General features: G+C 35.9%; 1 protein-coding gene across 6 annotated transcripts in view; it reads right to left on the bottom strand.

The window, feature by feature from the left end:
- Window positions 1-10,627, bottom strand: part of CadN (neural cadherin) — a 1,307,274-nt gene extending 1,296,647 nt beyond the window's left edge. For 3 of the 6 annotated variants that reach the window (XM_090383766.1, XM_090383769.1, XM_090383771.1), the window contains exons 1-2: window positions 10,480-10,626; window positions 8,232-9,603 (exon numbers count right to left, since the gene is read on the bottom strand). In XM_090383766.1, coding sequence (XP_090239892.1) covers window positions 8,232-9,483 — 1,252 coding nt within the window. In that variant the 5' untranslated portion in view covers window positions 9,484-9,603; window positions 10,480-10,626. Of the gene's footprint in view, window positions 1-8,231; window positions 9,604-10,479 lie in introns of all 6 variants that reach the window. The other 3 variants (XM_090383768.1, XM_090383770.1, XM_090383767.1) reach the window with 2 other exon arrangements.
- Window positions 10,628-24,602: the final 13,975 nt, after the last annotated feature.

Genomic DNA, 24,602 nt, shown 5'->3' with positions numbered 1-24,602 from the left:
GGGGATAGATGACCTCAAATCTCAGCAATTATTTTATAATTATTCTATCACCATGACTACTTATTAGTGTTATAGTGAAAAAAATGATGCAAGAAAGCAAACTTATACATCAGTCAAAAAAATCCAGTACTTCCGATATCATCTCCCCATCCCCTAATCAGTTTATCTAGTTCTTCCTTGAATTTATTTAAACTACCTACTGCAATAACACCAGATGGAAGTAAGTTCCAATAATCAACCACCCAATGGCTGAAGATGTCTGCAAATCTATTTTAAAATCATCCTTCAATTTAAATTTATGCTCCCTCATGTGTATAGCCTGAGCAAGAGGAAGGATTCCATTGGCACTGAGCTTACTCAATCCATTCAGATCCTTAAACACCTCAATCAGATCTCCTTACAAGTGTCTGGTCTCCAGATGCTGCAATTTACAGAACTGAAGCCTTCCCTGGTAAGGGGGCTCTTTTGTTCCCCTCACTAATCTTGTTGCTCTTCTCTGCACCTACTTCACAGGTCCACATCCTTCCACAAATATTATATCCAGTGACACGAATAAAACTGATATATTCTTATTTTAATTAAGAAATACTCTCAAAAATAAAATTAAACTTAATATAGGTTACTGAAAAACTATCATCAAATAGCATATTATGTTAATATTTCATGTTTTAGCAGGCTATTTTCACAATGACACTTATTCATTCCTTGTGCAAAAATGTAACTAAACCTAACATAACCATGAAATAACCTGATCTGAATTCTAGGATGGGTTAAGTTATATTTTTTCCTCATTTTTATTTTTTAATCTAAGCTTAACTTAATAAACATAGCCTGAGCTGAAGTTAAGATTAAGCCACATTTTCACATCAAGAAAATATTATTTTCATCAAATACTCCTCATAAAAATGGGTAGCACAGAAAAGGAACCATCAAATCACTATGGCAAATTATCAGTAATAAGCTGTTTGCGAGTATACAGCTTCAAAGAGCTCACCTTCACCCCCTCCCCAATATCATAAATGTAATAAAAATAATTGGATGTCTTAAATTCTTCACACTGTGTTAAACTAATTACATAATTTTTATTCTACTTCCTAATTAAAATAAAAGTATATTAGTATCATCAATGTTACTGAATAAATCAATCTCTATGCCAGTTCTTCAAGAAAATGCATGAATACTGTTCATCTAGTAATGTAATATATGTATGCAAGGCCTATAGCTATCATTGACTTTGTGCCATCACATGATGTACTAGCAATAAAACACAGGAAAAACCCAAAGTCAAAAGAGACTAGTTCCCAGATCTAGCATGAGGCAGCTGTAGGATGGGAAAGGGAAAAAAAAATAAAAAAAAAATAATAACGCAGTTTTTCTATGGATTACCTATAATTAAAAAAAAAAGGGTTAAGGCACCCCATATAAACTGTTCCACTCATTATGTGTTGATAATTTTCCTGGGATCTAATGATCCCAGAAAAATCTAGAGTTGTATATTAAAGGTTTTGTAATCAAAACTAGGACAACTTCTTTTAAATTAAATTTTAAATTAGCATGAAAAAAAAAAAAAAAAAAAAAATCACAACCTTTCTATATAAAGTGTAATAATGTACAGTACTTTAATTTCCTTGAAGCAATTATGTGAAGAAAAATTGTCTCACAATGACTTAAGTAGCCTTAATGTAAAGGAGGGCTAATAAGTGGAGGAAACCTCTAAGGAACAAACATACACTGACGACAGTTAGGCTTTCACAAGCACACATAAAAACAAAATTTATATCTCATTCATTTGGAACTAAGATATTTTTTGTCCCTAGTTTAATTAAATAAAATCTACAGAATGTGCATATAGCCAACATACAGTTAAATGGCATATTGTAGTGGGCAAGAAATGTAGGAAAGATTGTACTGTGGGTTGCTTCCCACTTTTAATACTAAGTTTAACTTTAATCTAACTTTAATACTCAACCTATACAAATTCCCATTTCTTAAATGTACTATAATCCAAAATTATACCAAACTGATGTCTCCAACTCCATTGAATTAATTATATAATTAATATTCTAATCATGAAAAATATTTAGCAGACATTCCATTTGTTCTAAGAGTTTATGCCCACCATTCCTGGGGATCTACTAAAAATAGAAATTTCACATGGCTGAATGTCATATTGTGCAAATTATCTTTAAAACTATCTTTAAAAAACTTTTAATAGGACATGTGGGCATCACTGTGTGCATTTATCCACTGCAAGTATATATCATACACAGAGATTTCAGCAAGTCAGAATCCCTGGCTAATAATGACCAAATGTCACTTTGCTTGCCTCTGGGATTACTTAATTTTTCCCTCAAATGTAGGGAAAATAACCATTATATAAAATATTTGCATAACTTTGGACATAAGATAAGAAGTTAAGGTATATTCCCATTGGTAATCTTACTTGGTATGAAGCATAACATTCAACTATGAAATTTCTGTGAATATTTGTTAGTGAAACAGTTTTTATTTTAAATGTTTCTTTTATTTTCTGAATTGTCCAAATATCTGTTTTGCTGTTTTAGCATAGAGTAATGAAATTTTCCAAATTCATTTACTTGTTGGATGGAATCTATCTAATTATATTAAGGGAAGCAGCAAAGGAGGCAAACCCTTAACCATAATTATGAGAGCATCCTTGGATTCAGAGGAGGTCCCTATGGACAGGAGATATGAAAATGTATTCCCAATTCATAAAGGGAGATCAAAAGGCGATACGAGTAATTAGAGACCTGTTAGCTTAATGTCTATTCCAGGGAAAATAACGGAATCACTGGTTAAAGAAGTAATGCAGGACCATTTGGACAGGTGTTCAATTATAACGCAATCACAGCATGTATTTGTTAAGGAACAGTCTTGTTTAACCAATCTGATAGGTTACTATGATACAGTGACCAAGGAACTGGACACAAAGTAATTCTGACATCATATACTTGGATATCAAGAAGGCTTTTGATACTGTTGCACAAAAGAGTGCTGTACAAACTGGAGCAATGTGGCATTAAGGGCAAGTGGACAAAAGAATGGTTATATGGAAGAAGAGACTGGTTATGAATGGGCACTGCTCTTCGTGGACTAATGTTTTTAGTGGAGTTCCCCAGGTTTCAGTGGTGGGCCCTAGCTGCTAATGCTCCTAAAAACCAAATAACAACAACATCCATGGAAACAATAGGTCTAAAGTCAATTAGCAAAAGTGTAAGCAAAGATTTTAGCAGATTATAGACAGATGAAGAAGAGTAGTTCTTACACTACATGAATGATAAGACTTTAATTTATTAGATAATGATTAAAATGTCTAATAATGATAAAAATTTATTTTAAATTATTTAAGTTTAAGTATTAGATAATATATGAAATGTCAAAGATGATGATTAAAATTTCTATTAAGTTAAAATCTACTATCATTCACATAGAATTGGGACTACACTCCTTATCTATGTTGATAATCTGCTAAATTCTTTGCTTAGACATTTGCTAATTAACTTTGCTAATGAGCAGTGCAAACGGGCTGCCAGAGCAGGTCATGGAGTTTTGTCAATGATATATAGGAATTTTGCTAGCAAAGACAAGGAGGTGATTATCCCCTTGTATAAGGCAATGGTGAGGCCACACCTTAAGTACTGTGTACAGGTCTGGAGGTCTCATTTTAGGAAGAATATAGAGTTGCTAGAACGAGTACAGAGAAGGGCAATAGAATTGGTGAGAGGAACGGTGAGAGGGGTGCTCTTACCAAGAGGGGCTTAAGTTGTGCAAGTTGCAGCATCTGGAAACTAGGCACCTGCAAGGTGATCTGATTGAGGTGTGTAAGGCCTTGAATGGTTTGAGCAGGCTCAATGTTGATGGGATACTTTTTCTTTCTCAGATTAAGAACCTGAGGGAGCATAAATTCAAATTGAGGAAAAGGAAAAACAGTTGTAGAATAGATGTGCAGAAGTTTGCCTTTAGCCAGTGATTGCTGGAACAGACTTCCATCTGTTGTTGTGCCTTGAACTTATTTAAGTTTTCGACCTCTACTAAAACAGATGGAAGTTTGTTCCAACTATCAACCACCTGCTGGCTAAAGGCAAATTTCCACACATCTCTTTTACAATTGTCTTTCCTCAAATGTACATGTCCAATATTTAATTTAGACTTGATATACAAAATTTTCAATTATTTATATACCTATAATTTATCTTTAAATTTGCATTAGAGATAATTTACTATTTTGTTCTCTTTTATTTACTTCCTTTTTCATTCTTCTTGCTTTTCTATTACCTTCTAGGTTTGGTAACTTTTGTACTTCCACTGCACCTTTTTCCCATTTCATTCTTAAATTTAAACACACACACACACACACACACATATACTGAGAGTCAGAGAGAACAATAATTTCAAACTACATAACAAAAACCAAAACTTCAATTCTGTGATTATAAAAGACACACTAAGATATATTACATGGCTCTCCTGGTTATGATCCTGTGATTAGCATGCACAGCTTCCTGTAAGAAGGGTGAGGGATCAAGTCCATATATGACTGTAAAAAATGTATGCACTACTGTGAACTGCAGTGCCAAAGATTTTGCAGCCTTTAATTCAACACATCTATATAGTCAATGAATATTTAAGCTCTCCTAACTTCTACTATCTCAAGAATAAACAAAGTTAATTTATGGCTACAATATTACCATAATTTTTTTCAAATATATCATTAATCAAAATAAAAATCCATAAAAATTTGACAAGAATATGCCAGTCTCTTTTTTTTTTTAAGTATTAATTCTTTCTTATTGTTCCCCTTTACTACAACATAACTATCGATACAATGAAAACTGCTTAGTCAACCGATATGTTATAAAAATTGTACACCAACTTCCTTCACATCACTGAATTACCAAAATTTGCTGCAAGCAGTAATTGATCTATAAATGCAACACAGCTACAACAAGTTTCCTTTATAACTCCCTCTCTCAAAACCAGAATCCTTTATTCAGAGAACCCTGGTAAAACTCCCATTAGAATAGAAAGGTTTGTGCATCGCCTGTCTTCTGTTATTTTGCAAAATAAAATAAAGATTTATGTACTGGCTATTATAGTGTTCTAGTATTAGTGAGGTATAAACTTTTCTGACATGTGCATCACCACCTTCTACCCCTTTGAATCTGTTATACTTCTGTCTTACTCTTTCATCAGCCAACTGGCTATTGCCTAATAGGTCACAGACCCACATTTCTATATTGAATGGCATACCCATTTGCTGCACTTCCTCAAAATCACTTCCTATCAATGCTTGTAAATACTGCAGTGTAGTGATAAGTAATGAAAGGTGACATTTGGAAGTGACAGTGTTTTCTACACTGTTTTCCTATTTACCTTAACACTTGATAAGCAAAGAAAATGATTTCACAACCACAATATCACCTAAAACCTGATCCTTTAAGTCTGAAGGGAGAGGAGAAAGATCATATAGAAATATATAAGTTAGAAATAGTTAAATTATAAAGACTAAAGAAATAGAGTAATGTAATTTGGATTAAAACTAAAACAATGCAGACCGGCATCAACTGAACATGCCATTTTACCTTGTGTGTGTAGATTGTGTGTTCTAAAGGCAATTTATCTGTTTGCTGGATGAAAAATTGTTTTTAATATTCTAGCAAACTTACATCTCTTAAGAAGAATGCTAACTCAGCTTGCATCTCGAAAAGAAGTTGTTAGCAAGGTTTTTGTATTAACAAGATTCACAGCAAAATCTCTCCAACTGGGTAAAGAGTCATAACTCCACTTAGTCACAGAAGTCCTAAAAAAAACACCTTTTCTATTGGTGTTTTATCTTTTTTGAACCTAGAAGTAGAATCTGGAACATGGAAGTATGTGCTAACAGCAAAAGATTCAGGAAAAAGGGAAAAAAAATAGGGGGGGGGGGGTTCTCATAAACAGTAGCAGTTCAATGTTCAAATGCTCCAGTTACACAAAATCATTTATTATGATAATTGGCAAACAATTAATTGCTGATATATTAAACCGTAGACATTTATTCTATTTTTGATGAGTTCTTGAGTGGATCACAAAATAAATATTACATTTAAATTATCACTTTCATTCTTCACTTAATTTCTCAAATTATTATGATTTTTCGTTCACCACTACTATTTTGAAATAACAAGTAGAAACTGAAGCATGATATCTCAGACTTCAGTTCCAATATTTCTTAGTTGGAGGGAAGTGTAAACTTATTCATTATACTCCTCCCCCCCCCCACAACTCCAGTTTAATAACAGCTGAAATTATAGAATTATATCCAGTTTAACACCATTATAATCCAATAATATAAATTGTTTTAAATATAAAACTTGCACATCCATGTAAACAGAATTAGAAAATATAAAAATGATGCTATAGAAGAATTCAAAAATGAAATAAGAAAAATAGTAAGGTTAATAAAATTAGAAAGGGGATACAAAGAGAAGAGATAATATCCCCTAACTTGTTTAGAGCCAATTTAGAAAATAGTAATAAATTTTCTGTTTATACTCCGGGACAACCACACTGTCAGAGGAGCTCACAAGACAGAGAGAATACAACAAACAGCACCGCATTCAGTAGTCACAGGTTTGAACCCCAGTCACTCAAGGCATGTGTACTTATGCACCCTCGTGCCTGACCACTCAGCTTGGTAAATCTTAGATTTACAAATGATCCATTACTTGTGACAAATAAAATGAATATATTAAAGATAATGATGAGAGAACGAGGAGCAAACTAAAAAGTTAAGAATAAATATGGTTAAGGATAAATATACTAAAATAATGCATAATAAATATACTGAAAGCAAATAATAGTTAATAATAAAAATAGTTAAAAAAAATACACATATTTGGGTGGTATCTACTTGAAAATATTATTTGGCTAGGAGATTTGGGCAAGAAATAAAAAATATATTACTAGTAATGAAGAGAAAGATGGAGAGTTAAGGATTGCAATAAAGAATAAGAAGAGTAACTAGTGGATATGATAAGGCTAAAGTGAAGGATACAGCAGAAGGAGAAGTAAATGGAGATGGACAGAGCAGTAGCTGAATTCAAAGAATAAAAAATGGATACCATGAAGATTAGAGAGAAAGAATGAGAAGGAAGAAATATGAAAAACAGCAGATGTTATTCATTAGATGAGTTAAGCAAAAGATAAAGTACTGAAATGGCCAATATATAAATGGTGTGCTTGCTCTCTCTCTTCCCCCCCCACAAAAAAAAAAAAACATTGCGACTTTATTCTAAAAATGGTATTCTTAAGTGTGCATAGAATATTTTTGCATATAATGTATAAAAAATCCTGCAATGCATTTTCAACATTTCAAAAAGAATTTATGCCAAGCAAAAGCAGCATTTTTCATTATAGAAATCTGAAGTTTCTGCAACTTGTTTTCTAAATAATTCATAACTTTTATTGTTATTTATATTAGTAACTCAATCTGCCTACCTACTTTTATTCTTCTTATGAATAAAAAGATGAATGAATAATATTTATGAATAAAGTTTTCAAAGAGTTACATTATCACCCTTAACACAGCCTCTGCATCATGCTTTAAAAACATGATGCAACTGCAAAAATTCAAAACAGCAGATCCAGAAGTATGGTCGCTCTCTCTCTCTCTCTCTCTCTCTCTCTCTCTCTCACTCACTTTGGAATTTCTAAAAACTTTCAGATGATCTACTGCAATTTTATAAATTGTTAAAATTGAGACAACTGTTCAGTCAGAGTATTCTTAAGTTGCTTATGGAATTTTTATAATTATTAATTTACATTTTATAAAATAAGAATAAAGAACAAGTCTGAAAATGTCACTTAAATAAAAAATAGCTCACATTTTTCTAAGTGCACATTTTATGACTTCAATTCAATAAACAAAATACCACCTCAAGAAAATTGTAAAGTGAAACTATTTACGCCAATTATTAACAGAATTGCAAGAATAATTTTCCTTTTAATATTAATGCAAACTGATTATCTCAATTCTATTATCAATCTTGAAAGTTTTGCAGGAGATGAAGAAAAAAAGATAATGAGTAAATATATATTTCCACAATTCTATTAAAAACGACTGTGAGCTAAAACCGAATGTAAGAATTTAAAACTAACTAGAATCCGCTATCCTTATTTTCTGTACAACTGTATCATGTTAAAATGAAACTATAATAAAATTTACTTACCATCTACGTTAGGTCCTGTAACAAATACCCAAAAGTCAATGGTTTTTTCCTTCCCAAGTTGTTCATAGTCCCAAGGCTCTTTCACTTTTACATCTCCAGATGGATCCACATCTACCCATCGATTAGGATTTTCGATTTTGTAATTTTCATGTGGATGCTTCTTATCAAACGTAAACATCACTCTACCACGAATACCTCCATCTGTTTCCTTATATTCATAACTCTTTGTTGGTCTCACTGAACGCTTCTGTCGAAGTAACACTTCATTGGTTTCTGGTATTATCGTTTCATTCTCTTCGGGTTCGAAGAACAGCTGAGTAGTGTATACTTCCACATAAACAGGAATTGTAGGACTAAAACGCGCTGGTTTTCTCCCATCATAAGCCCTAACGGTGAGTTTGTAGGTTTTCAACTCTGGAGCACCGGTAAGCAGAATCTGTCCTGTTTTAGGTACAATTGCGAACACTGGATGTCTAGCTATAAGATGATAAACAGGGATGTCACCATCGGCATCAACGGCAGAAACATTGCCAATTATTGAATAAAGTTCCATATCTTCGGGGATTCTAAACTCAAATACTTCTTTATCTGGCACTGGTGAGTTATCATTAACATCTTCAACTTCAATTGAAAGTAAGGCCTCAGCACTGTCAGCTTCATGAATATCAGTTGCTCGTAATACCAGTTCATATACTTCCTGGTTTTCTCGGTCAAGTACACAATTGGTGCGAATGAGTACAGCACTATGATTACTATACGGTTGCAAAATGCTAAAAATATTGTCTTCATTCCCTGAAACAAATGTATACGTTATCTGATGATGCGAATCACTTGATGCAAATAATCTCTCTATTCCATCCACTAGCGTACCTGGGGGCTGATTTTCTGCAATTTTCCCTCTATAGGCATTATAATTAAATCTAACCATTCTGTTTCTATCCACAATGTGTAAAACCAGCATATGCTCACGTGTACCATTCGGAAATTCTTCTTTCACAATTAGAGTTAGAGGCTTGTTTACGAAGTGAGAGATTCCGGTTGTCGGCATCAACAAACCATCATTTAAAACTGTAAAGTACTTGGAAAATTCATTATCTAATAAAGCAAACGACTGCCCCCAGAAATGAAGCTTTGTAATACTATAACCAGGATAAACATCGTGAGGAACAGCTATTCGATCTACATCCAAGCCATAGCGTGTACTGAAAAAAGCAAACAGACAGATCAGTCCTAGCGCCAGCTTCGGCGCCATGTTTTGACACCGGCTGCTACCTCCAGCTCACTAGCTCTACCAGAGCACGCTTGCCACTCAAGCTCGATTGGGAGACATCAAACGCCGTCGCCTGACCCTCACTCGCAATTCCCGTTATCCCTGTTAAAGAAGGAAAACCATATATTATAAATTTAAACGTATAAAATAGATGGAATTAAAATGATAAAAGGCTGTCTAAATAAAAAGCTACAAACACAACATGCTCCTTGCTGGAAAAATGGTGTATATTTAACCATCGATTCATATTTTGGTGGAATACTCAGGTCAATAAAGGCTGATATTCTGATATCTGATAAATTATATTAGTAAAACTCTAAAGGGTGGAAGTGGGGAGTAAAGAATTAAGATTTCGATAACTGAATAAACCTGCTTCTGTAATGTATAATGAGACATCATATACGATTATCGCAATGTGGCTGAACATTATAATATATAACAGAAAAAGAAAGCAAGAAAAGAAGCGCATATTTATTTAGTAGCCGAACTGTTGAAATACAGTATTCACTATATTGACATAAATGAGGATATGGGCCTGAGTAATTGGGCACTGCTGAAATTGGCCATGATTCTAACTAGTACTTCTTACTTTTAAATTATCAGTTGCCTAATTAAAATATTCGTGCATTACTTTGATAAATTCATATGGAAGTGATCTGGCATTTACATTCATTCCCAGAATGTAATATATAAATATAAATACCAAGATATAACCGTTAACAGTTATATCGCTCACTTTCAGAATAAGATAACATCGCGCACTGGAATTTCACTTTAATATAAAAAATCTGCATCGGTTAAATGGCAAAAACGGCCGGCGATATATAAACAGCGGCATTTGACATTCTTTGCCGCAATAATCTGAAATCTAGGCGATCGCAGTACGACCAAACGAAACCAGATATTTCGTTTGGTCGTACGTTCTTCAGGAAAAGAGCGTAAGGAATATGAAGTTCTCTACAAACTGCACATACTTACCTTTCGTCTTTACGACGAAAATTAAGCTACAAGCACATTACACACGCACACACACCTTTCCCGAACCAATACACCGAGACTCAACACCGCACAGCGAAGCTCCTTTGTACGGAACCGACAGCAACCCTTCGCAGTGTGAACGAAAGATCGTGTATTTGGTGTGAACGCCTGCTATCAGCTTTTTCCGAGCACTTCCGGTAAAACGTGAAAATTGAATGAAAACCTTAGGGATGATGCTACCGATCCATTGATTATGTATATACAAGCATGAAATTACAAAAATATGCTGTACTTTACCCAATTCCGAAATGATTTTCCAATGCACTCTCTATCTTTTAACAAAATTCTATTGCGTTCAGGGAGGCTGCACACTTCGTGGAAGATCCAGAGCACATCTCACCGGCCTACTGTATTATTCAGAAGGGGTGGAGCGATGACGTCACGGCGAAGTTCGTGGACCTAGGAATCTCATGCACCGTTTTCATCAATCACCACCAAAGAAACACTGAAGAATGGCTATTAGATATGCGCAAAACATATATTAACAACAAATATAGATACGCATCGCACTGTAGAGCATCTAAAAGTTGGCGATACATTATGATTATAGGAAGAGAGGTCATGTGCCATAATTATGCCACAGGTGTTATTTACCATATGTAGAAAGCAGAGAAAGTAACGCGTGCTATCAAGATAAGAGATACGTTAACATATCACTGGAAGAAAGCGATAGGAAGACAATTTTCCTCTCGCTCTTTCAGGAAAAACTGCTTTAGGTTGTGTTGTAAATATTGGTTAAATGACATAAATATTTGACGACAAACTAAGTTACTTCAGATCTTTGAATGTTTACGGTATACAAGTGAATAACTTAAATAAGAAAAATGAATGCAAACGCGCAATGAAGAAATTTTTTATTTAACAAAATCGTCTATGCCTATGCAAATTTTCTTTAGGAGTTGCAATGATATTTTGATTAAACATATCCATAATGCCCTTAGAAAGCAGCAATAATCAAGCCTGTGTTGGATGCACTTATTTTATTTTATATTATTATGTTGTTTTGTTTTTTTTTTTTTTTGTTTTTTTTCATATATGGCATTATGTTATGATAAATGACAGGGCGCATTTTCGGGCCCTAGACAAGGGGAACGACGGAAAATATTCAAATTTAAAAGGAAATCGAGAACATACCTTCCTCATTCACTTTACTTCATCCCTTCAGTGTCTTACACTACTCTATTAGATCTCTCCTTAGATGTATAATGATGCTCATAGAACTAATATGAGGCTTTTTTGTGTGTATATATATGTGTGTGTGTGTGTGTGTGTGTGTGTGATTGTAGCATTCTGTTAATGCAGTTGTTTTCAACCGCGGTGCCACTGCACCCTAGGGCGCCGCAACAACATTACAGGGGTGCCACGTGATTTGGGTTTAAGTTATTTAAAAATTTTTCTTTTTTAATTTAACTATTTATTTCATTATAAAAAGGCACATCTTTATAATTACAGTATATTATTATAACATACAGAGAGATAATCGGATCTAACAGGCAGAAAATTGAGTAGGGGTACCACAAAATAAAATTAATTAATTAAAGGTTCCATTATTAAAAAAAATAGGTCGGAAAAAACCACTGTGTTAATGATAATAGTATAATGAATGTAGCTAAAGCAACCATTTACACTCGCCTGATTTGGAAAGATATAATTAATAGAAGACAACGTGGGCCAAGAGTACAGTTGCCAACCATCCTTCTTTAGGGAGATCAGTCCGACTTTTTAACTAAATGTCCTACATCTTCTACAAAGAGGATGTAGATCCTCTACATCCTCACTTTGCAGATCCTCTACCATCCATCCTCTTTGTAGAGGATGTATGGTATGGATGTAGAAGATGTGAAAAGATGAGGATGTGGGATGTCCTACATCCTCTTTGCATTTAATTATTCTCCATGCATATATATTTTGAAATATATTTCATTGTTCCTCCAAGTTACTCAATATATTGAACTTCGCTGCAAGTACAGAACGAAGCCATAATAAAGTAACCAATACATACAGCAATACGTTGGACAGTCCAGAATTTTCATCTCCTGTCTAACATTCTAATTTTTGTTCGGAAAAGGTGATTATTGTTAATACTTTAAATTTTATCTGAAAAATGCAGTATTTAAATGTATCCATTTACAGAAATAGATAATTTTTAAGTGGGCAAGCCTAAAAATTGAAATTGAAAAATCATTAGAAATTGAGAAATCATTATCTTTCATTTTCCAAAAGACCGCTAGATAGAAGAAAGCATGATGCCATTGATTCCAAAATCAGAGAATGAAACTAGAAAAAAATTCATAGATATGAGAGAAGTTGCAATAGATTAGCATTTTTATAATGAGAATAAACTGAAATATTAAAATAAGACTGAGACGAATACCAATTGTAATTACATGTGATTAGCTGAAGTTGCATAGTAGTGTTGATTAAGAGATTTTAAATTAATGAAAAAAAAGAGAAAATACATGATTGAAAATTTAAATGAAGAAGGAAAGTGAGCATTTATTAGTAATAATTCTCCTTTATATGTATGTACAGTATATGGTAAATAGTACTAGCAAAACGCATGGACGACGGCCCTGGGTGTTGTCAACAGCACCCATAGGGTCCTATAGGTTGAAAATTTTAGTCAGCTTATTTTATATATGTTTAAAAATATTTTTTTTTTCCTAGTTATTAGTATTAATAAGGTCGTGGCGTGGCCTTTTTCTGTGCTAGCCAAAAAAAAAAATAAATAAATAAATAAAATGATAATCATCGAACAAAACAAAATATTCATACTATTCCCACAAGGTCATCATCCAATTTTGCTTTAAAGTTAGTCAGATGCACTGCCTCCTCTACGTTGTAGGCAACTTATTTATTTATGCTTTTATGAATTTTAGGAATTATGAATTTATTTTTGATTAATTTATTTCTTTTTATTAATCTAAATTCACCTATTATTTTTCCAATCCTGTTTGTTAAACCGTAGACACTAACTGGGGGCCTACTGCAGAACACTGTCAACAGCTCCTGCAATAAAGATTATGTATATATACAGCACTATAAACAGATAAATCGATCGGGATTCGAACCCAGGCGTTTTGCCACAAGGTAATGAAGAATGCCAAACATAACCACTGTCAGCCGAAGGCAGCATATTCAGTCAACTTGCATCTTTGTTTTATAGATTTTTTAAAAATGCGAAATTAGATTTGTTTTAAGGATAATATCTGGTTTTAGATGGAATCGTGACGCAGGAAAGAAATTCGAATCAGGTGTGTCCAAAAGAAAAAAAAGGAAAGGTGAATTGGAGAAGAAGAAGAATTAAGAATTAAGCCTATACTGGTGAAAACAAGTAATAACGCAAGTTTGGCAATATTTTTTTCTGAATTTTACCGGCGCATCATCAACTACAGTATGATTATAAGCCATGCTTATTTTGAAAGCTTTGGTGATAAAGATTTTAATGGAAATGGCACATTCTGACTAGGTAATTAAATACAAGCTTCAAGTAAACTAAAAATATGCATTAGTCAATGATTTAAAAGAACTCTGATCACTAAAAAAAGGGATTAGTTCGACGGTGGCTGAAAAAAAAACCAAAACGAGACGCTCGTGAAAATATCGAGATCGCATGGTTCGGAACAAAATGAACTTGACAATTTGAAAAATATTCCATCAGTTTTGATTCAAGTGAGTTAATTATACCACTGTATGATTCACAGCGATGTAGTATTTTGTGCAAAAACCTATACTTTCTCATTTGAGTGATGAAAAATGCCTGTAAGATGACAAAAGAGGCATTCATTAATTTCCACTACACAATATTTTTAACAGTGAGAAACAGATCTGGCTTTTGCAGGATAATAAAAGCTCCAGAACTATGTTTATTATTTCGCATGTCGATTATTTTCAGTTCACAACATTCTCCACTGGATGTAGTGACCATGGACACTGAGTTAGAAAGACATGAAAAATCAGCCAAAACTGCTTGATTTAAAACATTGACTGTTGGAAAGAAAAACAAGCAATTGATCATGAGATCCAGTTATGCATACAAAAGGATAGAGAGAAAAAAAAAAAAAAAAAAACAGGCAAGATCTACTGAAAGACCGATAATTATTACACAATTTTGGCAACACATATGCAACCATAATGCTATGGTTGCATTATTGCTATGCAACTATAGCAATAATGATCCAAAATATAGGTTAGTGCAAAAGCATTTTAATTATCCGAAACTATCAAACAATCTGCATTGAATTTAGTTCCAGGAAAAACAGAGAAAGAATTTTTGGGCACTAAAAATTAAAAATTCTTTAAAAAATGTAACTTAGTTGTGATCAAGAGACAAAGAGAAATTCCGCCCCAATTCTTTTAAAATAGTATGTTTAAATTATATATTTAGTGTCATTAAAAATACGATAATCAAGTAAGATTTTCCACAACTCAATCAGAAGTTCATCAATGAACAGTTATCATTTCACCATATCCACCGGGCAGATGTTCTTCGACCGAACTGTAACTTTCCACCTTACTGGTGAAGAAAACGAAAAGATTTCTCTGAATATTATATGTTGTACATACATGTATAATCTCACCGATTCTTTTTGTTATTAACATTTTGGGTACCACTACGTTAAATATGTAATAAAATATGTAAATAGTATGTTCTGTAAATAGAAATACAATGAAGATACTCATCGCATCAGTTGGTTTAAGGAGTCCTCTTTCCTTTGACGCTCAAGGTCTTGATCGGAACTACGGCAAGGAAATTCTTGGTCTATATTTGTGCATCCTAATTAGGTTTAACCTATCCTGTTTTATTATGATCCTTTTAACTCAATCAATAATTATTGTTTTCCCTGTATTAAGCTGTCATCCTTTGATTGTTCATCTGTCTATTATTATTTGTATTATCTGTACGTTAATATTTTTAATATTTCATTATATACTGAGTGGATAGAAATCATGGAATACTTCCTAGTAACGGGTAGGACCATCTTTCGTCCTGATAAGGGCAGTCATACGGCGAGGCATTGAGTCCACTAGTTCACGAAAGCGTTCCACAGGTATTTCCATCCATGCTTGCGCACCGCTGTCCATAATTTCGTCGCATTCCTGGGTGGAGGACCCAAAGCTCGAACGGACCTTTCTACAGCATACCAAAGATACTCAACAGGATTCATGTCCGGTAAACGGGGAGGCCATTCCATGGTGGTAAAATCTGCGGAATGCTCTTCGAACCATGTTCTATTCACTACAGCTGTGTGGGAGGCGCATTGTTCTGCTAGAAGAGTCCATTGCCCTGTGGGTGCACGATACCATGAAGGGATGCAGAGGGTCTGCAAAGGTGGAAACGTAACCTGGACAGTCTTTTTTTTTTTTTTTTTTTTCTCGAGTTCTGCCCTGGGCTGGTGCTCCCCAGACCAGGTCAGCTTCTCCCTGTCTCACCCTATATGGTTTTTTTTTTTTTTTATTTAATTTAATTTTATTTATTATTTATTTTTTATTTTTTGTGTTGTTCTAACAATCCATCCTGGATTGGGGTTTCCCTGGGCAAGGGAAGCCCTCCTCTTTTCTACTTCTCTCTCTTCATCTTATACAAGTTTTTCTTTCTTCCCTGGGAAACTCGTTCCCCAGGAAGGAGGGTGTGCATATAGTAAGGGAGGCCTTGCCCTCCCGCTGCTAGGGACGAGTACCTGGGGGTGGTTATCCAGGTGATCACTGCTTCCATGTAGCCAAAAGGCCAAAACACAACACTACAGAACACACACATAATTTGTATTATTATTTGTATTATCTGTACGTTAATATTTTTAATATTTCATTATATACTGAGTGAACAGAAATCATGGAATACTTCCTAGTAACGGGTAGGACCATCTTTTGCCGGAATAAGGGCAGTTTGTTTTTCTTTCCTGTCACTTTCTCCCGTGCGGGATTAAAAACTTTTTTTTCTCTCTCACTCTCGCCTTCCCTTTCATCTATCTTTATTCAGCATGGAATATTCCTATGCAGGATGATTTTTTTTTTTTTTTTTTACACGACACACACTGGCCTTACCATGACAGAATCTGTGAAAACTGAACAGAGCAACGAGGTGGAGATGAACTTTTGTTCCAGGAGCCACCCATACAAAACACACACACACACACACACACACACACACACACACACACACACACACACACACACACACACACACACACACACACACACACACACACACACAAAATCTGAACCGTTCACAGATGCATCTAGACCAGTGGTTTTCAACCGGAGTGCCAGTCACACTAGAGTGCCGCAACAACATTCTTGAGGCGCCGTGTAATTTGAGTTTAAGTTACTTAATTTATTATTATTTTTTTAATTTGTATATTTATTTCATTATAAAAAGGTGTACGGTATCCATTGTACCGTATCTTTTTAATTTTGTGGTGATCTATAATCGATCTTTATTAAATACCTCTATATAAAGAATAAAATTATTATACAGATATATATAAAAAGGTCGAAAACCACTGTGTTAGGTATTTCTTTTGGCATAGGGATCCGTGAAAAAATTACTGGGACACTAAGGGCGCCGTGAACCGAGAAAGTTTGGGAACCTCTGATCTAGACGTACCAGAGGTCCCAACGTGTGCCAGTTGAACACGCCCCGGACCATTACCGACGTCCACCTGCCTGAACAGATCCTTGTTGACATGACGGGTGCATAGCTTGGCGCGTTTCCGCCAGATACGAACCCTCCCGTCCGCTCGAAATAACTGGAAACGTGACTCATCGGACAAAGAGACCTGTCTCCAATCATCCGAGGTCCAGTGCCGATGTTCTTTCGCCTAGCTGAGGCGTAGAGTCCTGTGTAGTGGTGTTAGCAATGGGACTCTGGTGGGTCGGCGGCTCCCAAACCCTATTGCGGCTAATGATTGCCTGATGGTCTTGGTGGAGACATTTCTGACACCTTCCTCGTTGAAGTTGGCAATGATTTGTGTCGCTGTCGCTCTCCGGTTGGCTGAAACAATGTGAGACAGACGTCGACGGCCACATTCATTCACCACCTTTCTCCGCCCACAGCGCTGTCCACGGTGAGTTGTTGTTCCGAAAATGGCGTATTCCCGATACACTCTTCACACCGTCGAGCGGGGACAGTGCAATTTCTGTACCACTTCAGCAATAGAGTGACCCATGCGTCGAGCACCCACTATCATCCTTCTTTCAAAGTCGTTTAATTCACGTTTATCCATACTGACATCGAATTACCGTCTATACGTGAATGCAGTGATGTAGTGTACCTATATATATGCCAAGCGGTGGGTTCATCTACTAGCGAAAGGAGTAACATCGCCCAGAAACCGGGTATCCCATGAATTCTGTCTTTTCTGGTATACACCAGAAAACTCCAGGCCACAATTATTCGAGATACTGCTATGCTTTCTTCTGCACGGTCTATTTGCAAAAAATAGAAATATGTAATAAAGGATTCAATAATAACTTATATTCTTATAATCCCATTGATTACAAGCCATTAATATAAGGGTTGAAAAGAGAATGAATTTTCTCTTTTCAACTGACTGCTTGAATTTTTTCAGCAGTTTTCAAGAAATACAGAGGATTGCTCCAAAAAAAGTGAAAACAGAAGGGTTAAAGAACGATGAAGAAGAGTTAGTTCGGTAAGGTTGAAGAAATGTAAATGGGTACTGGCTAACTGATGCACGTGTTCGAACTAGTTTGAAAGAATAAGGTGTAGAATTACCCTACAGATACCAATTCGAAAGAACAATTTCCATATGGATGTCAACATTGAAAAAACAATCAGCACAGGGCAAGTGGTGGTTTGCCCTGACTAAGAGGTAGTAGTAGTAGTGGCATGTGATGCAAGAAAGCAAGCGTATGAGTTTATGCAGCATCAGCCAAAAAGAAAAAATTTACAAAACAATTCCCTCTAAATGTTTGTCCAGTTCCTCCTCAAATTTATTTAACCTATCAAACTTCCACAACGACAGATGGAAGTTTGTTCCAGCGATTAATTACCTGCTGGCTAAAGGCAAATTTCCGCACATCTATTCTACATCTGTCTTTCCTCAATTTGAATTTATGCCCCCTTAGGTTCGTAATCTGAACAAATGGAAGAATCCCATCAGAATTACGCGTGCTCAAACCATTCAAAGCCTTATACACCTCAATCAGATCACCTCGCAGATGCCTAGTCTCCAGCCGCTGCAATTTACAGAACTTAAACCTCTCTTGGTAAGAGGATCCCTTCATTCCCCTCACCAATCTTGTTGCCCTTATCTGTACATACTCAATCAAACCTACACCCTTCCTAAAATGAGGCCTCCAGACCTGTACGCAGTACTCAAGGCATTGCCTGACCATTGCCTTATACAGAGGGACAATCACCTCCTTTTCCCTGCTAGCAAAATTCCTATATATCATTGACAAAACCCCATGACCTGCCCTGGCAGCCTGTCTGCATTGCTCAGAAAACTTCATATCTGACTGCACAATTACTCCCAGGTCTTTTTCATTTTCTACCACCTTAAGTGTAGTACCACACAGTTGGTACGTTTCTCTGGGGTTACTTCTACCCATATGCAGAACTTTGCGGCGCCTCCGTAGCCAGGTGGGCAGGAGCAGCAGTGCATAGCACACGCTTCTTGATTAGACCGGGGTACGAGCCCCTGACCACCAAATATGGAGGATGCGGAAAGGTCAGGGAATGATCGCCGCATATCCCCGGAGCAATATGGCCTTAGTTGCTAATGCTCCTAAAAACCAAAACAACAGCAGAACTTTGCATTTGCCAAGGTTAAACTTTAGTTGCCACTTCTCAGCCCACCTGCCCAAAATTTCTAGATCCTATTGCAGTAGCACATTGCCATTACTGTCATTAACAACCCTGCCAACCTTTGTATCATCTGCAAACTTCGACACTAAGCCTGATATAATATATATATATATATATATATTTTTTTTTTTTTTTTTCTGTTTATACTCTGGCACGACAACCAAGTCAGTAGAGTTTACAATAAATCGTCAATACAAATATTTATCGTATTCAGTAGTCGCGGGCTTGAATCCCGGTCCACTCAAGGAACGCGTGCTATGCATTCTCGCTCCTGACCACTCGGCTACGTCAGGCATATACTTTCATCAATAAAAAACAACAGTGGACCCAACACCGAATCCTGTGGGACTCCGCTAATAACATTAGTCCACGAAGAGCAGCACCCATTGATTACCACCCTCTGTCTTCTCCCACTCAACCATCCTTTTATCCATTGTAGCAACTTACCCTTAATACCATTCTGCTCCAATTTGTACAGTTGTCTTCCATGCGCAACAGGGTCAAAAGCGTTCCCGAAATCCAAGTATATGATATCAAAATAATTTTTTGCATCCAGTTCCTTTGTAACCACATCAGGTAAGAAACATTGCGAAAGAAATTATTTCAGAATAAACTGGTAGCAATAAAAGAAATCTCCTGCTTCTCTCTTAACCATTTGCCTCCCACTTGCCCTCGCAGGTAGCACAATTGGTAGAATCGCCATCCTCCCCCCACACCGGGTGGAAAAGACCTGAGTTCGAGTGCCGTCGATGGCGTGAGGAAGTTTTATGGGCCTTTTTCACAACATGGCTGAATTAGTAGGTCTCAGGCGAGGATAGCATAGTTTTTTACCTACCGGAAACTCGGGTTTTTCGTCCAGCAAACAGAAAATCGACCACAGAACACGCTCAATTTACAGACAGTATAAACAGAGCAATACGGCTTTAGTCACTGGTGCTCCTAAAACCCTAAAAAAAGAAGTCACTAGTTTACTGATAACCAAACTACACTTTGTACATCACTGTGTGATCACAGTATGGACATCTTAGTTTCTGAAATGCTATTATAAGTCAACGAATAGAAAATAAAAAATTTTATTAAATATTTTACCATTTGCGAAAAACACTTAATAAGGGCAACATTTTCATTTCATTATTTGTATTTTTTTTTTTTTTCATATAGTTTCTTTACAATTATAATTTTAATAGGACTTGGGTGTAGTCCTGAGATTGAATACATACGCCGCAGCAAAACAAAATACACAACCTATTTTGTTTTGCGTTGATTGTAAATTGTTAACTACAAAGGCTGCCATAAAAACAGTTACAATGAAATTATAAAGTCTGCTTACTACTGGGTACTGTACTGGAATATAAAAAGATGCTTTTTTCTTTCTTCTAAATCTTAATAAACTTTTTTTATTGTTATTATTTATCAACTTATGTTTTATACTTTTATTATAGCATAAGTTCTAGTAGGATGAAACTGTTCTTTTTTTTTTTTTTTCCTTTTTCTTTTTTTTTTTTTTTTTTGGTATCTCAGCGCTGTAGATAATTTTAACTGGTAAAATTATTACTGAGATATCAAAATTTTCGGATTTCTTGAAATCTAATCTTTGTGCCTGAATTTAAAAAAATATAATTTAAAAAATCAGCTGTAATACAGATTAAAATGTACGAGTATAACATGTGTACCTGTGATTACATATGCTACTTCAGGACTACCGCCAGTCCACCAATTTATTATTATTTTTTTCTTCACTCTTGAGAATTTCAAAGCACTTCAATTACTACAGATTTCCAAAGGGAACAAGAAGATAATCCCTCCTAGTGATTACAGTAAAAATTGACGCTGGTATAGCACAAGACGCAAGCTGGAGCACGATGGCTTACAACAGGATTTTGAAGAGCTGTACATTGGAAAAGTTCCTTCATCTTATGAGATGAATCAGTTATTAAGATCAGCAAAATCAAAGCACAGTAATGAAGTCCACTTACCTTACTAGATGTTATTCTTATTACCTATATCGATAAATAAAGATATTCGACAACCCGCGAAGTTTCTCTTTACTAAGCAAGAATCCCAAGAAAATTATCGGATATTAAACTTCAAAAATTAAGGCCTAAGAAGTGTCTAATCTAGTGAATTGAAATAGGGCGACTAAGGCGCCCTCTCTCAGTTCATTGCAAGATGTTATTTCAAATTTAAGCATAAAATGAAATAGAATATTTATTCATTTAATTATTTTTTTGTTTTTTTGGTTAGATGCCAAGTTTATTTCCTTGCTTTTATAATATAAACTTTGTTTTCTGCAGAAACGGTTGGGCTGCAGATAATCAGTAAAAAAGTAGTAGTAGTAGTAGTAGTGGCATGTGTAGTAGTAGTAGTAGTAGTAGTAGTGGCACTTGATGCAAGAAAGCAAGTGTAGAGCTTATGCAGCATCAGCCAAAAAAAAATAAATAAATAAAAAAAAAATAAAAAAATCACACCATACCCTCCAAATGCCTGTCCAGTTCCTCCTTAAATTTATTTAACCTATCAACTTCCACAACGACAGATGGAAATTTGTTCCAGCAATTAACCACCCGCTGGCTAAAGGCAAATTTCCGCACATCTATTCTACATCTATCCTTTCTTAATTTGAACTTATGTCCCCGTAGGTTCGTATTCTGAACAAGTGGGAGGATCCCATCAGAATTCAGCGTGCTCAACCCATTCAAGGCCTTATAGACCTCAATCAGATCACCGCGCAGGTGCCTAGTCTCCAGCCACTGCAATTTGCAGAACTTAAGCCTCTCTTGGTAAGAGGATCAATTCATTCCCCTCACCAATCGTGTTGCTCTTCTCTGTACACGCTCAAGCAAATCTACATCCTTCCTAAAATGAGGCCTCCAGACCTGTACGCAGTACTCAAGGCGTGGCCTGACCATTGCCTTATACAGAGGGACAATCACCTCCTTTTCCCTGCTAGCAAAATTCCTATATATCACTGACAAAACCCCATGACCTGCCCTAGCAGCCTGTCTACATTGCTCAGAAAACTTCATATCTGACTGCACAATTACTCCCAGGTCTTTTTCATTTTCTACCACCTTAAGTGTAGTACCACACAGTTGGTACGTTTCTCTGGGGTTACTTCTACCCATATGCAGTACTTTGCATTTGTCAAGGTTAAACTTCAGTTGCCACTTCTTAGCCCATCTGCCCAAATTATCTAGATCCTGTTGCAGTAGCACACTGCCATTACTGTCATTAACAACCCTGCCAACCTTCGTGTCATCTGCAAACTTCGACATTAAGTCTGATATACCTTCATCAATATCATTGATAAATATACAAAACAACAGTGGACCCAACACCGAACCCTGTGGGACTCCACTAATAACATTAGTCCACGAAGAGCAGCACCCATTGATTACCACCCTCTGTCTTCTCCCACTTAACCATCCTTTTATCCATTGTAGCAACTTACCCTTAATACCATTCTGCTCCAATTTGTACAGTAGTCTCCCATGCGCAACAGTGTCAAAAGCTTTCCTGAAATCCAAGTATATGATATCAAAATTATTTTTTGCATCCAGTTCCTTTGTGACCACATCATAATAACCAATCAAATTTGTCAGACAAGACTTTCCCTTAACAAACCCATGCTGTGTCTGAATTATTGCTGCAGTGTTGTCTAGATGATCCTGCAATGCATCTTTAACCAGTGACTCCATTATTTTACCTAGAACAGAAGTTAAACTAACTGGTCTGTAATTACTCGTGTCACCCTTCGAACCTCCTTTGTGAATTGGGGATACATTTGCACATCTCCAGTCCGTGGGAACCTCCCCTGAATCCAAGGATGCTCTCATAATTATGGCTAAGGGTTTGCATAGTTGCTTTGCCGCCTCCTTTAATATAACTGGATAGATCCCATCCGCCCCAGGTGCCTTTCTTATGTTTAACTTCAACAATTTCTCCTCCACTTTGCTCTCAGTTATTACAAAATCATTAAGCACACTGCTACAATTTGATAACCTTCTTCCATTTTCAAACTGTAATAATTCCTCACGTGTGAGTGTAGATGCAAAATACTCATTCAGTTTGTTTGCTATCTGAGCAGGATCATCAACAGTCGAACCATCGATGTCAAGTGGACCAATCATATTCATCCCCTTCCTTTTAGAGTTTATATAAGTAAAGAAATCCTTGCTGTTTTTCTTAGCAACTTTTGCCAAAGATTTCTCGTAATCCGCCTTTGCCTGCCGAACCTCCTTTGTGACCTGATTACAGACTAGCTTATATCTGCTACAGGCTTCTGCGTCGCCTGATAATTTATATGCATCCCATGCATTTTTCTTCTCTGTCACGAGTCTCATTAGTTCATTTGATAACCATTTAGGCCTAAACCTTGAACAATATTTCTTCATCGGTATATAAAGTCTAGTAGCTTCCACGATTAATTCCTTGAATGCTTCCCACTTAGAATTTACTGTTTGTAACATCGTCAGTCGATCCCACTGTACAGAATTTAAAAACTGTCTGAGACCACTGTACTCCCCTTTACGGAAGCAAAAACCCTTTCCTTTACCCCTGACGGTAGTTAGCTCTTTGAGTAAATCCCACTTCAGCACACTGTGATCACTGCCACCTAGTGGTTCCTTTATCTGCAAATTCTTAATACACGAATGATCACTGCTGATAACCAGATCAAGAGTATTACTTTCTCTGGTTGCCTGTCGAACATGCTGCTGCAGAAAACAATCATCCAATAAATCCACAAAAGTCTGACTAGTGTGTGAGTGACCAACCCACAAGTTCCAGTCAATATCTGGGAAGTTAAAATCCCCCATTATAAGACATTCTGATTTACTGGCCCACTCTATTTCTCTGTACAATTGTTCATTGTACTCATTCGAGTCATTAGGCCTATAACACACTCCTACTCTTATTTTTGCTTTCGCAGTGCTTATGTCACACCAAACTGACTCAACAGTGCACTGTCCATCTATATCAACTGGATGCACTTCTTGTGATGCAAGAAAGCATGTGTATGAGCTTATGCAGCATCAGCCAAAAAAAAAAAAAAAAAAAAAAAACACACCATTCCCTCCAAATGAATGTCCAGTTCCTCCTTAAATTTATTCAACCTATCAACTTCCACAACGACAGATAGAAGTTTGTTCCAGCAATTAATCACCCGCTGGCTAAAGGCAAATTTCTGCACATCTATTCTACATCTGTCTTTTCTTAATTTGAATTTATGCCC

This window comes from Mastigoproctus giganteus, chromosome 10 (genome assembly GCF_048544385.1).
Source record: "Mastigoproctus giganteus isolate SK-2022 chromosome 10, ASM4854438v1, whole genome shotgun sequence".
Classification (NCBI taxonomy): domain Eukaryota; kingdom Metazoa; phylum Arthropoda; class Arachnida; order Uropygi; family Thelyphonidae; genus Mastigoproctus; species Mastigoproctus giganteus.
The sequence above is the reverse complement of the archived record's forward strand: the minus strand, read 5'-3'. Positions and strand labels throughout refer to the sequence as shown.